This window comes from Phlebotomus papatasi, chromosome 2 (genome assembly GCF_024763615.1).
Source record: "Phlebotomus papatasi isolate M1 chromosome 2, Ppap_2.1, whole genome shotgun sequence".
In the NCBI taxonomy this organism is placed as follows: Eukaryota; Metazoa; Arthropoda; class Insecta; order Diptera; family Psychodidae; genus Phlebotomus; species Phlebotomus papatasi.
The window spans coordinates 1,075,267-1,099,517 of NC_077223.1; the positions used below are offsets into that span (position 1 = coordinate 1,075,267).

At 34.4% G+C, this 24,251-nt stretch overlaps 2 protein-coding genes across 2 annotated transcripts; both read right to left on the reverse strand.

The window, feature by feature from the left end:
• Nucleotides 1–7,317: 7,317 nt before the first annotated feature.
• Nucleotides 7,318–15,911, reverse strand: LOC129802103 (uncharacterized). The gene is made up of 4 exons (XM_055847680.1): nt 15,404–15,911; nt 15,248–15,333; nt 15,008–15,115; nt 7,318–8,175 (listed from the first exon to the last, which is right to left on the reverse strand). Exons 1-4 carry the CDS (start codon nt 15,443–15,445, stop codon nt 7,413–7,415), a joined length of 999 nt encoding a protein of 332 aa, XP_055703655.1. The 5' UTR covers nt 15,446–15,911; the 3' UTR covers nt 7,318–7,412.
• A 6,534-nt stretch (nt 15,912–22,445) lies between these two features.
• LOC129805002 (trichohyalin-like) lies at nt 22,446–23,876 on the reverse strand. Its single transcript, XM_055852802.1, has one exon. The coding sequence runs from the start codon at nt 23,874–23,876 to the stop codon at nt 22,446–22,448; it is 1,431 nt and encodes a 476-aa protein (XP_055708777.1).
• Between the last annotated feature and the right edge of the window lie 375 nt (nt 23,877–24,251).

The window sequence follows — 24,251 nt, forward strand, 5'->3', positions numbered from 1 at the left end:
TGTCGAGAGGCCCCTGGAATTTTCACTAAACAGTAATGCCCTGGACACACTTACGACTAAAGTCCAGAGACGACTAAGCTAGTTCATAGCTAAGTCAGTTCCTGACACACTATAAATGAGGCTTAGCACCACAAAACATAACTTTCCTGGGTTTTTTATGCAGATATTTCTACTGAAATGCACTAACACTCCTCTGAAAATAAAACTATTTGTAAATTCATGTCTCAGTACACGTGCAATAATTATTGTTAATTACAATTATTTGTGAGGTGGAAGCTAACTTGCGACTTAAGCCAATTTAGGCGATTCTAGCGAATAACTCTTGTTGTTATAGTGAATTGTCGAGTAAATTTACAAGTAGTTTCATTTTCAAAGGAGTACTATTGCATTTCAGTAGAAATATCTGCATAAAACCCACGAAAGTTATGTTTTATGAGTGCCAGAAAATGTTAAGCCTCATTTATAGTGTGTCAGGAACTGACTTGGTTATGAACGAGCTTAGTCGTCTCTGGACTTTAGTCGTAAGTGTGTCCAGGACATAACATTCTAAAAGAGTCAAGGAGCACATTTATGTAATTCTCTTCAGAAAAAATTTGAACTTAATGGTGTTGAATCTTCTGTCAAAGTTAAAGCGTCTGGAAATGATTTTGAATTAGAACATTTACCCTAAAGCTGAACTGAAAATATCGGCACCAGAAAAGTTGTTAAAAGGAAGCTACGTCAAATACTGATTTAACTGACGATATGGGAAAAAAATATGAAGTGTACGAAGGCAGAGAGAGAGTGTATATGAAGAGAGATATGTAGAGTGTATATGAAGCTTGAAAGCTTTCCCCTAAGTTGTTTTCAGAATTTCGAGATTTTTTCAAAAGCACCATTATTTTATTATAAAACCTAACCTCTTTAATTTTTATAATTTTTATTATTTGCGAAAAACTTGACATAAGATTGTACATTAAAGAGAATTACTTTAACCCTTTAACGACCAGACACTTTTTACGGACTGAAAATCAGCAATAAAAATTAAACTGAGAAACATAATCAATGATAAGTCTTACATCTAATCTTGGAAAGTCCAACAGAATCTGATTCGGTGTACTTTGTGCTTCTATGAATGATAGGGACAAAAATAGCCCAAAAATTTAAGTAATTTTTCTGAAAATACCAATGAATAATATACTGACATTTACTGACATTTTTTTTTAAAGGTAAGTAATTTGAGTACTTGTTTTGTGTAATTAAGATTTAGCTTAAAAGCTAAAAAATTAGCAATTTTTTGTGTTCAAATCCGGCTATTCAATTTTCGGAAGTGTCTTGGCTAATATCTTCAATTTGTTCAAAATGTCGTTGATGTCCGAAAAGATCATATGTTCAATATCGAATTTTCAAATTACATTTCTGCGCAAGATTGCAAAAAATAACTGAATGACTACATATGAGGGTTAACAAAGTTAAAGTTGTAAATCCCTTTGAAATAATGTGTTTTTAATGCATTTAAATTATTTTGTTTTTCTTTTTCTGTGAATTTTGTAAAATAATAAAACCGAATACAGTAAAATTCTCTTTTTCAAAATTTGGCAAAAACTACGACAATTACTGATATGACGATTTTCCTTAGCTTCGTTTTGACAGACACGTGAAAATAGTTCGTTGGTTGCCATCGCCGAAAATTTGCATTAAAGACCAATTTTACGTGCGTATCAAACGGCGATTTTTTTAAAAATAATTTTCGTGTGCTGACAATTAAGAATTTTTGGTATAAAAGGCAGAAATTTTGGAGAAAGTGCTATCAGTTCGTTATTAAAAGTTTTATACTGTGGATGTGGAGTATACCCGTAAAGTTGAAATAAGGAGAAACTATAAGGACTATGAAGTTTGTTGTGGGAGTAATTGCAATCGATTTGATATTTTCTTTTGTGGCTAGTGATCCTCAGGGTGATACCCAGCCTGGTGAGCTTTGGTGCATCACGACTAATATCTTCCAAAATTGTGCGATGTGGGAAGAAGAACAAGGCATATTATGCTGTAGTAATGTAGTTATAACGTGTTGCAGAGAAAACAACTTCCAGGATTCGGAGAATTTTAACAAGTGTTTTGAGAGAGAGCATAAGAAGCAGTGCGAAATTACTGATGTTCAATACCATTGCAATTGGATTAAAACTGGGGAACAATGTGGAAGTGGATGGGTAGATAGAGATTCATGCTGTGGAATTGCAGTGAAAACGTGCTGCACAGAAAACAAATGGCAAGATCCAGGAGTTTTTAACAGGTGTTATGACAAGGAGTATAATAAGTGCCAATAGCTCCAATAAAAAACAATAAAATGACTTTTTGTCAATAAAAAAAAATGGAATTATTCTTTGTAGAAATTTGAAAATAAATGACCATTTTGATTATACTCCTAAGCTGACTTACTAGGAAAATATCTTTTTTTTCTCCTTCATCTTTTTAGAATTTTAGGCTGGACGTAAATCCATCTACACGGCCTTAAAATTATTAATTTTAAGGGCTTTGACATTTGATATTGAAAAAACCGTTAAAAGGAATGCCTGAAGGTCACTAATGTAATGCGAACGAAATATTTCCTCACATTTGACATTCCGAATTCATCAATTTAAGAGACTCGGAAAAAAACTTATTTTGATGTTTATTCAAACGGTTTCAAACGGTTTTTGCTCACTCTTTCTGTAAAATATTAATACACTGAAAAAAGAGGGTGCGATTAACTATTTTTCCTCGTAACTTTAACACTCTTTAGGTGTAAAAATATATCAACATTTTTTAATGTTAATCTTACGCCTTTTTAAATGTAAAATTAACATAAAAAAGGGTAACTTTAACCCATAATACACCTAAAAAGCATAATATTTACACCTATTTCGGATAAATAATGCAGGGTCAAATTAAAATATCCGGACTGTTATTTTAACTTTTTCGGATTTCTCTGAGTGTATTAATTGATAATGCTAACCTATTTCTAAGCTCAAAATGATTCAATCAAGGATTCGACATAATCCTTCATTCTCAAAAGGCTCAGACAGGGTCAAGTTCTTATTGAAATTTCCATTTCTCCACTGCGATTTTCCAATTAATTTGTGAATTTGACTATGTTATCACACTTGCACATTAAAATTTTAATATGATTCACATTAATTGTCGCTGGTGAGAGTCCAAATGTGTAATTTGTGTGTTTGAATCATTTTATATTAAAAATTTGATCTGTTTGTTGATAAAAAGGTAGACTTGACCCGCTAAATTTGATATAAATTGATTTATAGCATTAATGCGAAAAATTAATGCGATTTTCTATTTAATTTTTTAATGGGAAAAATATTTATGCTTTAGGTAAATTTAAACTTATTTTTGCAGGCCGAGTCCACTTCTTTATCAATAAATAGAAAAACCCCAAATATTAAGTGAATCAAAGACACAAATAACATATTTGGATGCTTACAAGCGACAATTAATGTGAATCACATTAAAATTTTAATGTGCAAGTGTGATAACGTCCTTATTCAGCCAAAAAAAGAATCATCCGAATCCCTGAATTTGACCTCTGCATAACTTTAAAACTTAGAACATAATTCAATTATGATCTCTTTCTTTTACCCATTTTCTGAGCACCCATCGCCGTCTTACCATCGAGGCGTACCTCCAGGATGAAAACTGTCTTTTTTTCTGTCAAAATTTTCACATCTTTTAGATTGTAGACAAATACTGAAATTTTAAGATACGATTAGGAACTAGTATGATAATTTTTCTCATTTTATCTTAACCTTATAATTCGGTAATTTGGAACCGATCCTGGATTGGATTTTTGTGAATTCCTGATGACTTTTTAGATGGGCAAAAGGAAAAATAACAACGAAGAAGTACTTTCGAATGTAAAGTCTTGTACTTCTTCGTGGTTTTCTGTTTTTCTTTGGCCATCTGAAACAGTGAGAAAATATAAAAATTCCAAAATAGACATGATTCTGAATTACCCAGTCTTACCTTATACCTTTAGCAGTGGCGTATCTAGACACTTATGCGGGGGGTGCGGTTGTACGCGAAGGCGCCCTTACCACAGTAAAAATTGTTCGAGCGGGGGCGGGGGGGGTGGAAGCGTTATCAAAAACAACTTAAAACCTTTACGTATTGTCTAAAGTTATTCATCTTTGTATCCATTCAGTACATATGATTTTTTTTTTCATTTTGCCAAAAGCAAATTCCTAGCCCCAGATAAAGGGTATCAAAGATAGCGTCTTGTGCTTCATTTCTCACTTGAGTTTTAATGAGAAAATCTTAAAGTGGTCTATTTCGGGAACAGATTAAGATTTTTTTCTGCTCTTTTTTGATTTGAAAGGTAATTTTGTTCTGTTTAAAAATATTTACTCGATTTTAGATTATATGTTCAAGTTTTTTTTCGTATAATAGTCTTTTAACCCTTTTTTGAGAAAATGTGAAAATAGTTTTTTTTGCAAAACCCCATTCTTAGAAATTTTAATTTTTTTACTGTTTATCAGTATCATTGAGTACTTTAACTTTTAATTTTGAGTTTAATAGGTTCCATTTAATTTTGAAAATGCAGTGAAATTTTAATTATTTTTAATAAAAGTTAAACGCAAAAGTGGAAGCTCTCAATGTTGATCAACAGTAAAAAAATCAAAATTTTGAAGAATGGTATTTTGATTAATATTGTTTTTAGAACATGAACATGCACAGCTTAAGCGTGAAATGGTTAACATTGTGCTGAAAACATGCACAGCGGTTAGACTTCTTAAAACAGATGGTGCTCGTCAAAACTGGTACAGCTGAGCAAAGCTCAAGAATAAAATGGTTAAAATAGAGCATAAGCCCTGCATAGCTCAAATAAAATTGAATCTACATTTTTAACAGTTTCCTTAATCTTAATCGTTTTATGTTCAACAGCTGTGCGCATTTTCTGCACAAAATGAACCATCTTATACTAGAGCTGTGCGTATTTTCAGAACAATTTTAATTTAATATTTTAAAGTTTTTTTATTTTAACTCAAAATCTTGAAAAAATATAAGGACAAAATGCGTTTTGGGAGCAAGAGGAGCGCCAAGAAAACTCTGCAAGAGATTAGGCACCCTAAAAAAGCACTTGAAGGAATTTACAATGTCCCTTTTTACTTCAACATTTCAACGCGAAATTTTTAAAAATTATACAAACAAAACGCATTTTAAGAAATAGAGATGCGCCCTAGAAAGTCTGAGGAAATTAAAAGTATTAACACAAATTTTGGTAGATTATAAGGACAAAAGGCATTGTAAGAACTAGAGGGGCACGCTAGAGAAAGACTCGGAGTCTATTTAATTAAAATCTTTTTTACTTCAACATGGCAAGACAAAAGGGTCAGGGTTCAGTTGTCTAAAAAAAAGGAACATCGTCGCCCCTGGAGGTTCACCCCCTTAGGTACGCTACTGATCTTTAGAATTTTAAGCGTAATGGGCCATTTCCATTGAGAAAATTTTCAGATTTTTGTAGTTCCCAATTCACGTGAAAGCTCGCAAAAAAGCCCAGTTTTGAATACGAACATCTCGTTGACATTTGTTTGTTTTGATTCAGTTTCTGGGTAAAAATGCATAAAAACAACCGAAACCTTCATGAAATCACTGCTAAAGGATATCTTTAATCCTTTGGTACGCAAATTGAAGCAGGGAAAGAGATAGTGAGGGGTAATTGAATCGATTACCAAATCAAAACAGCAATATCACTATTTTTGAAGCACTTCGAACACTTTGCCCGCCTTTACCGTAAATACGGGTTGTGGGCATACCGTATCCCCAATACAGGGACATTTTCTCACTGCACGCACCACTTTCACCTTCAAAGAACCCAAATTTACCTTAATTTTATCTAAAAACACCTTCTCTGTGAAATGAAAACAAGTTTTTTTACGGAAATTCGCTCAGCTGACAACTCATTGGCATGCAAGTACAAAAAGAAAACTCAATGGATGGCGCTGTTCTCCATAGGAACAGTCTGGGAAACTTCTCACAACCCAGCAACGAAAGTTTGCGATTTGTACAGTGTACGGCGTTAGCTAACATGTTAGCTAACGCCTTATGGGAATTTTACATTGGGTGACCCTCAGAGTTAGCTAACTATGTTCGCGGTTTGTCACGAGGTGAATATTTTAGGTGGTGAATTTAGGGTGGGGAATTTTGAATTCAACTGCCATTTTGAATTTGAAATCTAATCAACGTCTTTATTGAAACTACAAAAATTGGTTTAATTTATATTTATTTACAGTTCTTTTACAAAAGAAATACAATTTCTACATCTTTCCCCAGCTGGAGAGCACCACATAAGCTGTCCAGTCCGTTCCGGCCTGCTCAGCTGGATTATTTCTGTAAAACGATACAAAATAAAACCTCTAATTCAAAGAAAAATCATTTGTAATTGCTTTTTCAACTCTACATATACTTATATAAATATAGGGGGCATTTATTTACCCTAAACTGTACTCTGGGGCCCCAAAAAGATTCTTCCGGAAGCGGTACAATATTTGCAAACATTTTTCACTTCTCACTCTTATGAATTATTATATTTTTTACTCAAACTACAATCATTACATTAATTCGAAGCCTCTCAATATAGTTCCGGACAGAAATATTTTTTGGGAGCCCCAAAATCAGGGGCGACGCCACCCCAGCGTCTGTTTTTTTTGACAATTTTATTTCACTTTATTTCTTGAAAATACTTTGTAAGATACCAATTTTTCACTACTTTAATATATTATTTAGACTTACCTTAATAAATTCCTTGTAAAATCTAGCTGCAGATGCTAATAAAATCGCTGTAAATGCACTTTTTATGCGCACAACACTCGTGCGTCATAAATAATCCGCCATGACTGTTCAAATACGTGACAAACCGCGAACATAGTTAGCTAACTCTGAGGGTCACCCAATGTAAAATTCCCATAAGGCATTAGCTAACGTGTTAGCTAACGCCGTACACTGTACAAACCGCGAACTTTTGTGGTGAGTTCAGTAGCGTCACAGCAATTTGGTGGCCACCTCTCAGAACTAATAATAGTTTTTATGGTGACCACCAGACTCTGAATAAATTGGGAGGCCGCCACCGTCACGTCTTTTCGAACCGCAAACTCTTTCGTTGCTGGGAATTTTTATTTTTAAGCTTTTATGAGAAAAAGTTCAACCAGATTGAACTTTTTCTCATAAAAGCACTCTTTTTTTCATATGGAGTTGAAAAATTTCTAACAAATTTCTTGAAAAATTTCTCAATGGAAATGGCCCATAAAACAAATTATTTGTTCTTAAATTTTCATTTTGCCCATAAATAAAACAAATCCTGCAATTATAATTAGTCAGAAAAGATTAAATTTATTAGATACAGTGAGATACAAAATGGGCAGGGAGAGGAGAGGTACAGAGGGGGCTTAGACAGCAGTATTGGGTCCAATGGGAGGCTGTCTTGTTGTCTTGGCGCGTTTGTCCCACATTTTGGCAGCATGGACAACATATCCAGGAGTTATAGGAGCTTGCATCTCCTCCGTGCCACGATTTTTCTCGCGCATGTGTGGCGGGCAGAATGTGGACACTGTTGATGGTGGTACCCGAAGGATAAAGTTACCCCTGTCGATCACGGAACCCCGCATGTATGAATTACTGGTGAAGCGTTCGTCCGTGAAGGCGTGATTGAAGTCGCCGTAGCGTTTGTACGTGAGTGTATCATCGTTTCCAATGTCCGATGATGCCATCTGATCCACCATATAGGGGGATTTTGTGGAAGTTTTGATCTTTGTGGCGCGACTCTTTTCCGGCGATAGGACACGCGCAAAGACCGCTTCTTGGGCACTTGGCAGTGTTTTAGTCTCAACTGTGTCTACATGGGGGCGCTTAATGTCGTCCGCCTGAATGGCTACACTCTGACTCTGGCCACTTTCGACCGTATTGAAGGCAGCAGCGTCCGTTTGGGTGGCTCCTGAACGATGACGTGCCAGTGGATCTGAGAGATCGATGATGAAAAGGAAGGCCACGAGGAAGGACAGGCAGCCCAAGATGATGGCATTGTCGTGGAGTGCTGAAGGCACTTGGTCAATGGCAGCAAATACAAGTCCGCCCATCACGAAGAACATAAACATGCCCATTGTCAGGAAAATCTTCTCGATAATTGTGGGATTGCTGCGCGGATCGATGATTCTGTGAATGAAAATATGAATAATCTTCATAATTAACCTAAAAATCACTTTTTCTTGTATTTTAGCAAGTAAAAATGCATTGTTTTCGGGTTATTCAATATGGCTGACTAACGGTTGCAATTTGTTTGAAACTCAAAGTTTCGCGAAACCCGGGTAACTCAATAATGGGCTTGACAGACTTAAGAATTAGCCGAGAGACGCTTAGCGTAATTATTTAGAAATAATGGGTAAACCACATTTCCATCATTTTCCACTAAGTCGTCTCTTGGCTTAAATCGTAAATGTGTCTAGGGTGAGGTGAGGTAATTCGAAATCATGTATATTTTGAAATTTTAAGTTTTCTCACTGTTTCACATGATCAAAGAGAAAAAGAAAGCCACGAAAAAGTACAAGACTTTCGGTTCGAGAGTACTTTTTCGTTGTTTTTTTTTCCTTTTGTAATCTAAAACAGTTAGGAAAACTCAATAAGTTCCAAATTGGACATGATTCCAAATTACCCTATCTTACTGTTGTGGACAGAACGCCATCTAATGGAAAATTTGATGAATATTAATATTTTCTGGCATTGTAATTTAGGCCCTTCCGGCATTTTGTCTTTTCGTTTTGTGACTTTAATGGCGAAACACGCGTGACGATGACGACTATACAATTTTGGTTATTTTCTCGAGTAAGCTGTAAAAATGGTGTAAAATTATGTTATCTATTGAATCTAAGAACATATTTCTTTTCTTTGCAATATGTTTATTAAATAGAGACAGACGGAATTAATAGATATTAAGTGATAACCAGAACAAGATTGAAGTCTTATTAGGTATGGTAAAGACAAAGACGAATTATTTAGTAATTATTTAAAGTAAACTTATTAGCTCTAGGGTGGAGTAACCACTTATCGCCACTTTTAGGAAAAACTGATATTAATTTAATTATAATTTTTAAACCCTTATTATAAAGTAACTTAAATTTGACACAAAGTTACTTTAGATATTTTGTCTATAGATATATCAAACTATAGTAAAGAGAGGTAATCCGGATACTTTTCATTGAGTGCGACTTTAATGCTTGTTTTTGGACTGATGAAATATTTTTTTCGCCATTCCAAATCAATAGAATTATTCTTTGTTTAATTTAGAATCATAATAGAAATAGAATTTTAGCAATAATATTGATGAAAATTAATAAAATTACGATAATATTAATATATGCGCAAGAATGTTACTGCGACGCTTTTATGTAACTCCGTTGAATTCGATCAAACTCGGATGCTCATTTTAAGGAAAAGTTTAATGCATAAAAATGAGAAGATATTATTTCAAAAACATTTTTTAGAGTTTTATTCCATCAATTCATTTCATTAATTTATTATTTAATTATATATATTTTTATTTATTTTAAGATTGCACTCAATTCTTTGATTTTTCCTCGGTTTTCTTGGCTGACTTCCTTCCACGTTTTTTCTTTTCAGCTTCAATTGGCATTTGAGCCTTTTCCTTTACCATGTGTTTCTCCTTTAGTTTTATCTCCTTTTCTTCTGCCCTTATATTTTTGTTCCTCTCTCTGGTCAACTTCCGTTCAGCAATTTCTTTCTTTTTTTGTAAATCCTGCCTCAATTTTTCCTCCTGTTCCGCGATAATTTCCTCGGAAGATACAATATACTGGTGTTTGACATTGCTGGCTTTGACCCTCTTCTTCTGACGACGTTTTGGAATTTCTCCTGGCCAGAAATAGCATTGTTTTAGTGTGTCGAAGATCGGTTGAGTCTCAGAAGTTGCAGAGAGTTGGTTTCCAGGGATGACTGGATCATTTGAAGGATTATTGTCGGTGGCCTGATCGTGCTGGTTATTGATAATGGACTCCTCTGAATGTTGGAAAACAATTTTCGGGAAATAAAGACCAGCATAGAAAAGTGGCCCATCCATCCAGCCACTCTGTGGTGACGTTCCCATTTTCCATCCTTCTGCGTTGTGAATGGCAATTTTTGGAGTAATGTCAGTTTTATGAACAGCCATTGGAGGAGCAAGTTCGCCAGTAGCTGACACCCTGAGGAGTACTGTGATACATTGCTTCGGTCCTGAATTTTTAAGAGATGGAACTACACGTGAACCTCTCCTGGACAGGACATTTCCATCTTCCGGTGTCAAAAAGAAGGCACTTTCGTCGCAATTAAAAACACGGTCTGGTGAAATGCTCAGAAGGTTGTGTTCTGTGAAATATTTAAGACAATTCTGAAACCATTCCGTGAGGTCTTCAGCAGTAACAGTAGCTCTTTCCAATGAGAAGGATTTTGGCTTGCGCATGCTGAGCTCTGGATGACGCTTAAGAAAATTCCTGAACTAAACGTCTCCGGGTCTTCCAGCTGTAAAATGGTTTGGAATTTTGTAGACCTCACAGATGAGTTTAACGCTGTCCAGAACTTGTTCCTTCCCGATGGGATGCCAGCCATCCGCACATCCCAGGATCCATTTGACAAGTTCTTTTTCCTGTTCTTTTGAAAGAATTGTTGGCCTGCCATTGGGGCACTCCTCTGGGTATTTGCCGGTCAATTTGTTGTGCAGTGTTGTTCTTGGGACATTAAATGTTTTGGATGCATATGCTATGGTAGAACCATCTCGTACACACTGCAAGGCATTCCTAATACCTTCCTTAGAGTCGGGCTTGTCCTTATAGGTCTTTTCTTTTGTTCCCTTTGGCATCTGAAACAGAAAAAGAGTCCTGAACAATGCAAATTCTGAACCAAAACATTGACTTTCACCGCATCCGACATGCATCGAAATGTAAACATTCACAAAAATCACTTATTTCTGTATGAATTATTAATATATTATCAATAAACTCTTACTCACCTTGTAGATCAATAACTACACTAACTTTTATTAATAATTTTGATTGCAAATAATGCTTTATTATATAGAAAAAACACTAAACTTTTTCCAGCGACGAGCTGTCAACAGCAAAATTTTCTCAGAAATTAAATTTTTAGTACACAACCCAGCTGACCCGAGCTTAAAAAATATTTCTTTTACCCACTTATTAAACCGATAAAAATATAATTTTTGGTTTTTCTTAAAGTAGAATAGTTATAATATGATACTTCAGTAATTAATTACAGAAATAAAAATATAAATTATATTTTAAGTGGATGTATCGGAGTTAAATCGGTCGCGGCATCCGAGTTTTGCAATCGTCGGAGTTACATGGCCTTACTATAATAGTCCCTCAGATTAACGGTGGATTACTTAAAAAAAATATATTTTTATTAAAAATTTAAAAATAACCACTTCTCGCCACCTACCTACTTGAAAATGCCCAAACTCACTTATTTTGGACAATATTATTAAAAAATGTATTCAGCGTTGGTTTTTCTTCCTGATATCCTTTTATTACTCATATTATATGATTTTTCTTCGATTTAACTATAGGTGGCGAGAAGTGGTGACACCACCCTACTATATCTTCTCGGGAATTGGCCCTTCTCACCATTGAATTTAGAATCTCGAGCTTTGAGACTCTAATAATTATTTGGTAATTATGCAATTGTAGAGTACATTTAACTGATTGTTCATTGAATTTTAAGAGAGTTGTCCGAATTGATTTGTCCGAAATTTCGAGATGTTCGAAATCCGGAATTCCTAATTCGTCCTTACTGGCATACAACTAACTATTCGAAATTTATTTACCCATAATTAGTGACGCCAAAATTAAATTTTCTATATGTTTCTATCAAAGCTATAAAGCACTATAAACACTATAAAAGACAATTTTCCTTTTTCTTTTATACCTTTCCCACCTGTTTGAGAACTATTGATCTGCTATGGAATTTCATATCAGACATTCGACTATTTTAAACGAATTTAAGGCTAAATTTTCTATTAAGTCTACAATGAAATTCATGTGGGAAAAATTGCAATTTCCACGTCATTTTGTCATAACGCACAAGGCCATTAACTCTTTCTTTTCCCTCTCCCGCTATTTTTTTCTTCTTTCGGTGAGTCAAAAGCGCGGGAACAACTTATTGTTTATCTATCTTTTTCTTATTGTTGTAAAAAATTATGCAACACACTTTTTTGCATTAATTCTCTTGAGAAGCATAAACTCTTAAGACAGGGAGGAGACAAAGCAATCAACAGAATTTCAGGTATTTTCTCGCAAAATTGCACTTTTATTGGTTGATGGACACTTTTGTTTGTTCTCTTGAGAGATACATCATCAAAGGAGCTGAAATACTTCTGCTGCTTAAAGTTCTATAAATTTGTTTTAAAATATTCACTATAGAAATTTGATCAATTTGATGAATAATAGAATAAAATAGAATACATTTGTTTCATCTCTTTTATAACCCACTTCTCTATGCGGCCATCGCTGTGCGTCGAGACTAATCTATAGGACAATGCGATGGAAACGATGGAAAACTTAAAGCTTAGCCAAATGGCATAACTGCTCTAATTTCTTATCAATCACGATTTTTTAGAAAATTTAACTTAGGATTGGATTCTTAAAAATAAATCACCCATTAGGCTCCCAAAAAACAATGAAATTGCTTGCCATTATGAGATCTTTGGGAACTGGGCTAAGTCTCTAGTCTTAAGACCGCTTTAGATTGAAATTAAATTGTACCAAAATCCAAATCTAATCTCATGTCTTTACAAATGCTAAGATCCAATTACATTATTTACAATCCTTGTGAGGTTTGGGACGCTAGAAATATTATTTTAAACATTATAGTTCTAAATGGATTTGTTATTTAATTTTCAAGTAATTCAGTATAATAAATGAACTAAATTATAATGCCAATAATAAAAAAAACAACTCTTTTCGACTATTTCATCACCTAAATAGTTTATCTTCAGAATTATCTTGTTTTTTTTTTGTAATATTTGGAGAAAAGTTAAGGTCTTATCCTTATTCTTTTCTTTTCAATCTTCTCGGTTCTTCATTCTTTGAAGGAAACTGAAAAAGTCAAAAAAATATTTTATTTGGTATTGCTTTATCACCGAAAAACATTAAAAATGAGGTTAGATAAAAGTGAAATTCTATACCGAATTTCCCTTTGAGCGCTCTGAAATTTTTTTGTACAAGTGGGACAGTTTAAGAATCCAATACAATTCAATACGATATGGCCTCAAAGTAATTTGAATCAGCATGGAATTGCACTAAATATGGTGTTGTCATGAGCTTTCCACAGGTTTTTCATTTGTTTTCTCTTCATATGCTTTTTAGATACATCTTTTGGATCAGGAACGTTTCATTAAATCAAAATTTGCATCCCTTACTTTCTGAAACTATTTGTATATAGATCTAACCGACTCTTTCGGTTTCAAATTGGATTGAACTAAATTCAATTTGGTTTGATGTTCAAAAGAAGAAGAAGAGTGAGAAAGAGTAGGACAGACATATGCAAAGCTTTTAAGAAAGAGAGAGATGAGATTTTTTACTTTATGACGTGTTCCTAATCTAAAAGGTGCGCCGGTGCTATTAGCACTCAAAAATGAATTAAACTAAATTGAATTTGTTGTGATGTTAAAGAGAAGAAGAAGAATGTGAAAAAATAGAACAGATATATGCAGAATATTTGAGAAACAAATTAGAGCAAGGGATCAAACTTTCAAAAACTGGATTCAGTAAAATATTTTAATTGAAACATCCTTTAATCCTTTAACGACGAGACACTTTTTACGGACTGAATATCAACAATAAAAATTAAACTGAGAAACATAATCAATGATAAGTCTTACATCTAACCTTGGAAACTCCAACAGAGTCTGATTCGGTGAAATTTGTGCTTTTATGAACGATAGGGACAAAAATAGCCCAAAAATTTAAGTAATTTTTCTGACAATACGAATGAATAATATTTTTCGCTTTAATGAACAATATTACGTATAGTATTGTAGTTTTTATTGTCAAAAGGGTTTTTCTTAAAAAAAAATGGAAGTATAAAAAATAAATAAAATCAATTATGAATTTAAGAATTTAAAAATTCGCCATTTTTGAGCTTAAATATTTACTACATAGCAAATAGCTAGAGACTTGCAAAAAATATTCTAGATTTCTACAATCTTCTACTTTACAATTATGTATAGACATAAGAAAAAATAACTTTAGGTAGTCAGGAAAAATTATTTTCTTTATGGGACACTGGTGTTCCAATCGTCCTTAAAGGGTTAATGATCGGTTTAATTCTTTCTTAACCTCGTGGATATTTTATAAAAATAATTTTTTGTATGTTTCATATTTTATCGGCTGATTGAACTACGTAACGACTTTACGTCTCGTCGCTTGGATTAGCAGTTTTCGTAACTCGTTAACTAAATCTGCAATCCTGGTAAAATGTGAGTATTTCAATTCCTCTAATTCTACCAAATGATGCATCGTTACACAGTCGTTTGCAGTAAATGCAGATACAAATCAAATGCAGATATAATGATTGCTGATCCAACCAACAATTTGTTTAGCAAAGGTAGATCGTATGATCAGTATCAAGAGCTGCTAATTAATCAATTTGAGAGTCAATTGAGGTGCGGAACAAAGGGAAGCATCCAATATAGTCAATGGCATCAACAGATGGACTCTTTGTGATGATCATTGTCATTCAATCATTCATGAAATTGTGTCACAAAACCACGTCAGTGAACCGTGAAAAAAGCCACAGAAGTACGCGCCTAAAAATGTTTATTTGTTCGCATTAGAATTTTTACTGCTTGTGCGAACAGAAAACGACAAATTGCAATTCTTCTGAATGATAATCGGAAGACATCATCAAGGCTAATTTTGCGATTGAATTATTTTACAAGAGGAAATCCCTTAAATGGAACTAATAACTTTGAAAGATTATTTACCTGGAGAGTACCATAAGGGCTGTTACGAGGGTGTATCCGCCAAATGTAACGTTGGCAAATGCATTTCCTGCCGATGACCATGTGATATTGTGCAGTAAACTCCATTCTCTGGAAGGTGTTAAATTGCGACAGTGAATTAACATTTTTCAGCGAATTAAAATCACACTTTTGCGCGCTCCAGTGACAAATTAACATTACAATATTAAAAGAAAAACATTCAAAAATATAAAAAATATTAACCTCGATAATTTCTGATTTAGCAAAAAGACACGCTTGGCCTCTTGATCGGTGAGAGCTTTCGTTATCACACACGCTATGCAAGAACCCTGTAAAAATTTGGCAAAAGGTCCTTTTTAAAAATATTTTTCTTAAAAATAGGAACCACTTTCATCTCACCAATTCCACTAATTTTATGAGAATTCTCTTAAATGGCTTCATGACTGTCTACTAAATGATTTTTAATCCCTTATTCCATTAAACTTTTGAGCTAAAAGCTCTTCACAAAGCACATTATTCCCTCCTAATCACTCTTGCCATCCTCAATTGCAATTTCCTGGCACAAAAACACTCGAAAAAAAATCACTTTAATCTCAACTTTAAATTGAAAAAAAAAACAACCTTTTTGCAAGAGATTCCACTGGAAACTGATCTCAAATGGATGGTGGAAAAAAATCAGCCAGAGATCGCGAATGAGAAGTGAAAAAGGTGGATACGGTGTGAAAAAGACAGAAAAAACAGAGATGATTTTGTAAAGAAAATCATAAAAATATTCCAGAAAATAATTCATTTTCCATTGCGGCTCTGTGCAGGGCATTGTTGAGGAAAATGAAAAGGCAAAGTGTGGGAAATAAATATTTAAGTTCCTATACCCATATGCATAATTTTCTATTTTTCTTCTTCAGCAGCAACAATGAAGTCTAGGGGCTTTTAAGTTTTTGCATTAGAGACAATTTGATATTCATTGTGGACACCGCAAGAAGGTCACTTTGGTCACTTTAAGATTAGGGAGAAATAAAGTCATCAAATTAGAACAGGCAATAAGGGTTAAGTAAACGACGATACTTTACTGTATGCTCGAACTCAAATATGTACACTGAAAATCACTTTTGGATTAATAGTTTAAATTTAAATGAATAAGCTTATTATCAGTATGCTTTGCGATTTTGAACCGATTTAGGGTAAGTGTGTCAAATTTCGGCCAGCTTGCAATTTCGTCCACCTTTTTTGTTCCTCGAATTTCCTTCAATTTTTAGTTTTTACATACTCTAGAGATTATACAATGCAAAAGAATAACAAAAAATGTAGCTTCGACAAACGAGATGACGTGAAAAAGATATTGGAAGAATTCCTGAAGGGCAAGGAACTATGGGAATGAAGGTGGCCGAAATAGGGCACCAAAGCTATGTCTATATTTTTATTTATTTTAAAATGTATTAAGAATGATTATAGAGTAAATAAAGACGGTAAACTCTTTACAAGGTTCCAAGCAACACTCTTGAAGAAGAAAGAATAAAAAAAAATCAATTTGAATTTAAAATATTACATTTCAAACTTGAAACTTTGACGCTTGCATGCAACTATGCCGAAATTTGGCACACTTACCCTAAAACGTTTCAATCTCATTCAAACTACGGATTCCAAGACCTTTCCATTGAAACCAAATTTTCCTAAATCCACTGAAAAAAACGCTTTCTAGAACATTTTAACTTGAGAAATCCTTAAGCTTGAGAAAGCGTTAAAGGGGCTCATTCAAAGTCATTGTCGTGTTTGAAGACGATATACAAAGAATAGAGAAAAATGTTTATTGAGTCCTTCACTAATACGGAACAATTTTCCCAGGATGTGAGGAATATAATGAGTATCTCTGGATCGGTGGCAGCCAAAATCCCGAAAGCTCAAATCCTGAAAGCCAAGATCCCGAAAACCAAAATCCCGAAAAGGCCAAAATCCTGAAAGTCCGAGTGTTCAAAATCCTGAAAGGGATAAAATTATGCGGAGGAAAATGTTTAGAACAATTACACAAGACACAGAAGATTATCTTTGCATCCAGCAAGCGTGACAAAATTCCGAAAGTAAAATCCCGAATACCAAAATCCTGAAAAGCCGAATTTCCTAAAGCCAAAATTCCGAATGGTCCAAATATTAAAATAGAATAATTATAGAATAATTTCTAAAAACACAGAAATTTTCCCTTTACCTCCAGCAAGCGAGGATGCAATCATGGGACTGGCTATGACACTTTTAAGAATTAAGGTTTTTGGTTTCGCGATTTTGGATTTTCGGAATTGTAGTTTTCGTACTTTTATTTTCAGAGATTTCGTTCAATTTGGGGTTTTGGCTATTCAGGATTTTACCTTTTTTGAAATTTTGACTCATTCGGGATTTTAGCTTTTGGGATTTTGACCTATTCGGAATTTTGGCTCTACGAGATTTCGACCCATTCTGAATTTGGGTTTTACGGAATTTTGTCTATTTGGGATTTTGGCTTTCGGGATTTTGATCCATGCGCGACTTTGACTTTCGATATTTCGACCCATTTTTGACCATTTGAATTTGACCCTTTCGGAATTTTGGCATTTAGGAATTTTGGCATTTCGGGATTTTGACTTTTCGGAATTTTGGCTATTCGGGACTTTGGCTTTTCGGATTTTTGACTTTTCGGGATTTTGACTTTTTGGAATATTGGCTATTCGGGATTTTGGTTTTCGGGATTTTGATCCATGAGGGACTTTGACTTTTGGTTTTCGACCCATTCGGGTATTATCTCTCCGAGATTTTAGCTTCAGGATTTTGGCTTTTTCGAAATTTAGGTTTTCGGCCTTTTGGATTTTGGATTAATCAATAACATTGAGAAAAAATCTTATGAAACTAACATTTGAAGAGAGTAATATATGTTTCAGATTTCGGAGCCTAGCGTTGTCGTGATACGAAAAAGTTTCAGTTTGTTAAACCAAATTAAATTTTTTAGAAGACATATTAGACTAAATGCTACATTATTTTTTTTATCTAAATTTATTTTAAGAAAAAAATAATTTTGAAAATAATTTTAGAATTATTATGAAAATAATTGCACATTTCTAAATTTCTATAATTAGTCTCTTCGTAAGCCAGAACATACTTTATACTCGATAAAACAATAACTATTTTCTGAATGAGATTAGAACTTGAGATACATAATCAGAAGATCGACAAAGGTATGTTATTTTTTTTTAAACTAAATAACAGTAAAGTGTAGCTAAAAAGAAAGTTAAATTAATGTTATTTATATTTTATTTTAGATCTATTCAGTCTTCAGTCCAAAATAAGTATTTGATTTTATAGTTTATGAAATTAAATAAAAATTAGAAGAAAAAAGGCTTTTGAGTGAATATTAAATTTTCTATATAGATATGGATCTATAGTTCAAATTTGTACTAAATATTAAAATTTTCGAAAAATTATTATTGTTCACAATAGTTTTAGTTTAACTTGAGCAAGTTTTTCAATTTCGTTTCGTTTCTAATATCAACATTAATTTTTATGATTATCCTTCATTAGAACTCATTTAGTACTTCATTTAGTATTAAATTCAGATTCCGACCGATTCTTGTTCTGATACGTTCTAAAAACTTTTTGTCACTTTTTTCTATTTGACAGCAAATTGGTGCATTTAGTACACTTTTGTACTAAATTTATATTGTGTTCTAAAAAAGTGTTTTCTTCCGAAATTTCATGATTTTTTTTAATAATAAATATACATGGTTTTAAATTAGTAATTAAAAAATCGATTTTAGCATTGGACAAATTTTAAAATTGTAAACCCATCTGAAAGTTCACCTTCCTAAGCAGTTATAAGCCCCTTATATTTCAACAAATTCTTTGGAAACCCTCGCCAATACGTATTTGCCTTTTCAATATAACAAGAAGTCACAATGGTCCATAAAATAAAATAAAACAATTTTATCAATCTAAAATTTTCTAATAATTCGCGCGATATTTAGCGAAGAAAAAAAGCGACTATTAATTTTTCGTCGCAATAAATGGACAGATTATTTGACATAATTCCCACACTCGCGTCACAACAGCGAATTTATTCATTTCAAAAGAATTGTACAAATGGAAGTACAAGAAAAAAAAAACTATTTTTTTCCCTTCAACATTGAAGTGGAAGATAGAATGGTATTTTAATTTGAGGAAAACGATATTTGAAAGCAAAAGTTTCGGTTATGATGAAAAGAAGAAATTAACCGAAATGGCAAGAAAAATTTAAAAAAAATTCATGAAGAAAGTAAATTTGATTGAATGCTCCTTGAGTTGATGGAAATATATACTGAAGATTAACTCTCTGAATTTTTTTAAGAAAAAATTTAGGTGATATCTTACAAGAAATTGGTCCACTTGGCTAAAATGTGAACGCATGCGTGAGATATTAAATTACTCTAAAAATTATTGCAAGTTCATCTCAAAAAATGCCTCATTAAAATTCTTTAACGCAACTTATGACTAAATTGCATTAATACAATTGGAATTCCCAAAAATTAAGAGGAGGCAATGTTAGTGCAAGACTTATTTACAATGGAGAGGTAGAAATACAAGCATAGTTCTCGTTTGTTTCCAAAAGCTCCCCGCGTTTTAAGAGTTCCTAAAATGATCTTGCTACGAAGCGTTCTTCCACTGTTTCCAAGTATTTCTATGTGTTCCTAAATGTTCCCAATTATTCCCATGAGTTTGAAAGTATTCCTAAGTGTTCTCAAATATTCTCAAGCATTCTCATGCCTTTCATATTCCAAAGAAATTTCGTGTTCTCAAATGCTTCGAAGTGTTCCCAGAGATTTCTAAATATTTTCAAAATGCTTAAAAGAGTTTCATAAGTTCCAAATTGATTCCAAGTGTTCCCATATGATCTCAAATGCTACCAAATGAACGCATAATGCATTTTATATAAAGTAGTATTTCTAAAATACTTCGTAAGTGTTTTAAATTGATCCCAGGGGGCAACTCATAAGCAATCAGAGAGGCTTGAGTTCCCGGTTTCACCTAAATTAGGGGTGAGCAAGAACCGTTTGAAACCGAACAAACGTCAAATGAAAATTTTACGTCAATGATCAAAACCCTACCTGGACAAATAATAAGTAACTTGAAAAATAATCAAAAAAAAATATTTGAAAAAGTATGATTTGGGCTGGAAATTTTAATATTTAAAGAACAAATCCCTTTCTAAACAGATAACATGGGATATCGACAACAATTTATTTATACCAAAAATATTCCCTCGGCATAATTTTCAGTTTTTCTGACTCATAATAATATTATAATATTTACTCATAGTGATTAGCTTATTATTAAAAGATTAGATCAGTTTTATTATGTAGGTCTACTTTTGAAATTAAATAATTTTTTTTCCAAAAAGCTCATTTTTGACAGATCCTCAAATTATAATTTTTTTAGACCATGTATTTTTTCAAATTTTGTTTAAAACTGTTCTAAGGTTTATATATGAAAGTATTGCAATCAATAGAACTGGATATTACAGCGTTTTCCCGGTCCAAACCAGGTGTATTTAAACTTACGAAGCGTGTATTAGGTGTGATTCCTCTAAACGGATCTAAACTTGAGGCCTCTATCTCCCATAGTTTCCGAGATAATCGACTTTAAAGCTTTTCAAACACTTTAATACATTGCTCATCCAATTTTTTTCATTTTCATGTGAAATTTTGCACATATCAAGCCTAAAGGAGGCTCTAAATGGATGTAAAGTTTGAGGCCTCTATCTCTCATAGTTTCCGAGATAATCGACTTTAAAGATTTTCAGACACTTATGAATTTCTCATCCAGTTTTCCTTATTAATAACAATAACTATAACACGCTACATATATTTTAAGAATTATTAAACGAAATTTGCATTATTTATGTATAAATATCGTTCGGGTTTGCCACAATCCAAATTTGCAATGAAGGAATCGCACCCCTATAAGCTGATCTAAGCTTATCACTGGTTTTAATGTTTGAACGGTAATATATATTTTTAGGTAATTTTGGAAGAACTTTTGCTCAATTTATTAATCGATTCAAATCGGTTGTAAATTGGTGAATTATTAAAAAAAAATCAAATGGAAATAAAACTCTGTTTCCTCATATTTGTGGTATATATCTATCATACGGCAAAGGCCGATAAAACAACTTTATCAATACAGATTAAATTGCAAAACGAAATTAATTCTTTGGATCTACTACTAAAGATCAAATTAGTTGTCTCAGAGCCGTAGACCCCGCAGATTCCCTTTGATATTGATAACAGGCTTTATAAAAAAAAAGAAGAAAACGCAAAGCATCGGGACCGGGTAATGGCCAACGGGTGAACCATGAGTGGCAGATTGCGATGATAAGTTTCCATGATCGCACTTATCGGTACCCAAAGTGAATAGCAAGTGGCAGAAATCCTCTGCATCGAGCACACCGAGAATTTTTCTTCACTTCGGGTATTGAAAAAAAAAACTTATGTTTTCCATCTTAGCTTTTGTCTTTATTTCCATGAAAATCAAATTTCTAGAAATTCTCTGACACTGACCTTTTTCTCCACGCGAGGGATCTGCTTTCTGTCGTGAGTGGCGCTGGAAACTGTTCTCAATTTTTCATTCATAACCTATATTTATTAGAAATTAATAAAAAGTATCTTTCCTGATTTATCCTTTACAAGAAAAAATAATAATGCATGCCTAGAAATCCCCTTGCGGGAAGGCTTTGCTCCTTCATGGAATGTTGTGCCGTTGTGCCAGCATTATTATTATTATTATTATCTTTCCTGATTTATAAAAAGGGGAAAACAGGGGTGTGACATTAGCTCTGAAAAATGCGACTGGTTTTAGTGTAAATTTTTCCCTGTTTTCGTACACATTTCACAAGATATCTCCAAAACTGTAGGTTGCCAATTTGTAGTTTTCGGTTGCCTATTCATTATTAAGTTGGCTTTTATTTTATATTTATATTTTTTGGTAATTCATTCTTACACTACGGCACGATATGAAAAAAAGTGCCTAATATGTATTTTGGGGAGGGCTGGGTTACTGAATAAATAATAATCATTCTTACACTGATGGAAACATAGGAAATGTCATGCCCCTGGGGGAAAACTTTCTCCTGAACATTTTAATTTAGTACGACTGTTCTCAAGTGCTCCTGCATTATCGACTTTTCTTAGTGTTGGTTCCTGCCTTGACTGTTTTCTCGAGTCATTGTCGTGTCCAGTCGTGACAGGAACCAACACAAAAAAAAGTCGATAATGCAGAGGCACTTGAGAACAGTAAAGTTCTAAAAAATTTTCATTTTTCATTGGAATAGCACCATCATTCAAACGATTATACCATTTTTTTTATAAAATCATTTTATTAAAATCATGACATTTCCGGACGGTTCAATTTTTTTTTGTGAATTGAAATTATTGAAAATTCCCGAAAATATCTATGTCCATGCGATCTTCTTCCTGCCGTAACGTGGAACTCCTCCAGTCTGCAGGTCATCCCTTGGGCTGGGAGTGATTCTTTGGCTGCTCAGTTGATTGACAATGGAATCACATTCATCAGAATGCTTCTTCCGTTGACTTTCCGGAATGTCTTCTGTTGCAGAGATGGATGATGTTTCACTCTGGAGATCAATTCTTGGGGGATTTTTTGCACTTTGCTCCCTGGTCAGCTCCTTGAGCAGATCATTTGTGTGCTCCAAGGCTCTCAAGTGAGTAGCTTTGATGTCACTGAGTTCCTGCTGGCGCGATTTTGTTTTCTCCATCTCCAGGCTCAGGCGATTGCAAAGTTCAGTGACGGTATGTCGAATTAGACGCTCCCTGGTCTCTGCCATTGTGCTCCAGATCAGTTCCCGGTTGAGCAGGAAGGATTTTGCTTCTGAATCATAGAGATTCCTCACACGTTCACTCTCACTGGCAGTCTCCTCGAGATGCTTCCGGAATTTAGCTAGAAGTGGCTTTAGGCTGTCCTCTTTTGGCACAATGGCCAGGAGATTCTCTATAAAGTCCAGATCGTATTGAATTCCTTCCCGGACGCTGGAGATTCGTGTCTCTATGATCATCTTGATGCGTCGGAGATTGTGCATGGGACGTGGTGAGGCTTTTGTGCGATTCTCCACACGATCTCGCCACTTCTCGAAGAGATTTTCAATTTTCTGTCCCTGCTGACGCAGCTGTTCCTCTTCCAGCTTCAGGACATGACTCTCAGATTCACGTCTCCGCATCACGTCAATGTGAGATTCTTGCATTGTCCGCAGTTCCCGCATCTGGGAGTCTAAAACCTGGCGATTCTCTTGCAGAAGCCTCTCCTGCCGTTCTGTCTCCTCCTGCATTCTCCGCTCCCTTTCAGCAACTTCCTTCTCGCGCTTCTCCCTTTCCATATTCTGCTCCACTTGCCTGTCCAACCAGCTCAGTTTGGCCAGAGCCTCATGTGCACTCCGGCTGTCATGAATGATCTTGTCACGGGTGGAATCAAATCTCCAGCGACTGTACAGCTGACTTTCCAATTCACTCTTTCGCTTCTCATCTCCCAAACGATCGTTGATGTCACTCAAACATTTAGTCGACACCCGATTCCTTGGTTTCCGGGCTTCCTGAATTTCCCTCTGCCACTCCTGTTCTTCCCTCTGACGCATCTCCCGGAGCTTCTGCCGGCGTCCCTCCAGCTCCTCCTCCTTCCTTCTAGACGCCTTACTGCGCTCAATCTGTTCACTGCTCTGCTGGTAGAACTGAGGAGTGGTCCAGGACTCAAAATGAGACGTCAAATTGCGGTTCTTGTCGAAGAATTGCTTTGCTGCCAGGGATTTCTCAATCTTCTGCTCCTGCATTTCGCGCTGTCTCGCCCATTTCTTCAGCAACAATTGCGTTGACATGGTTCATGGGAACTTGAGAGATGATCCGCACACTAAAAATCTCCTACACTGGGGATTTTGGGCAGAATCAGCGGGAACTTCAGAGGTTTCCGGGAGAAGTTTGCTTTGTCCGGAACGGAACAGCTGGGAAACGCGCTTAGCAACGGATAAACAAAACAGCGCCAATATTTCCAAAGCGTCTCTTTGGTGAATGACAAAAAGTCGTTAAAATTTGAAAATGTTAACCCTTTAGCGTTCGTAGAGGTAAAAAATTAAGACAAGAAAAGGAAATAAATAAAGTAAAATAAATAAAGGAAATAATTAAAGTACAGTGCTGTCTCTCTATATGCACACTCTCTATATGCACAGCTTTTGTGTCGGTTGCATTCAAAATCA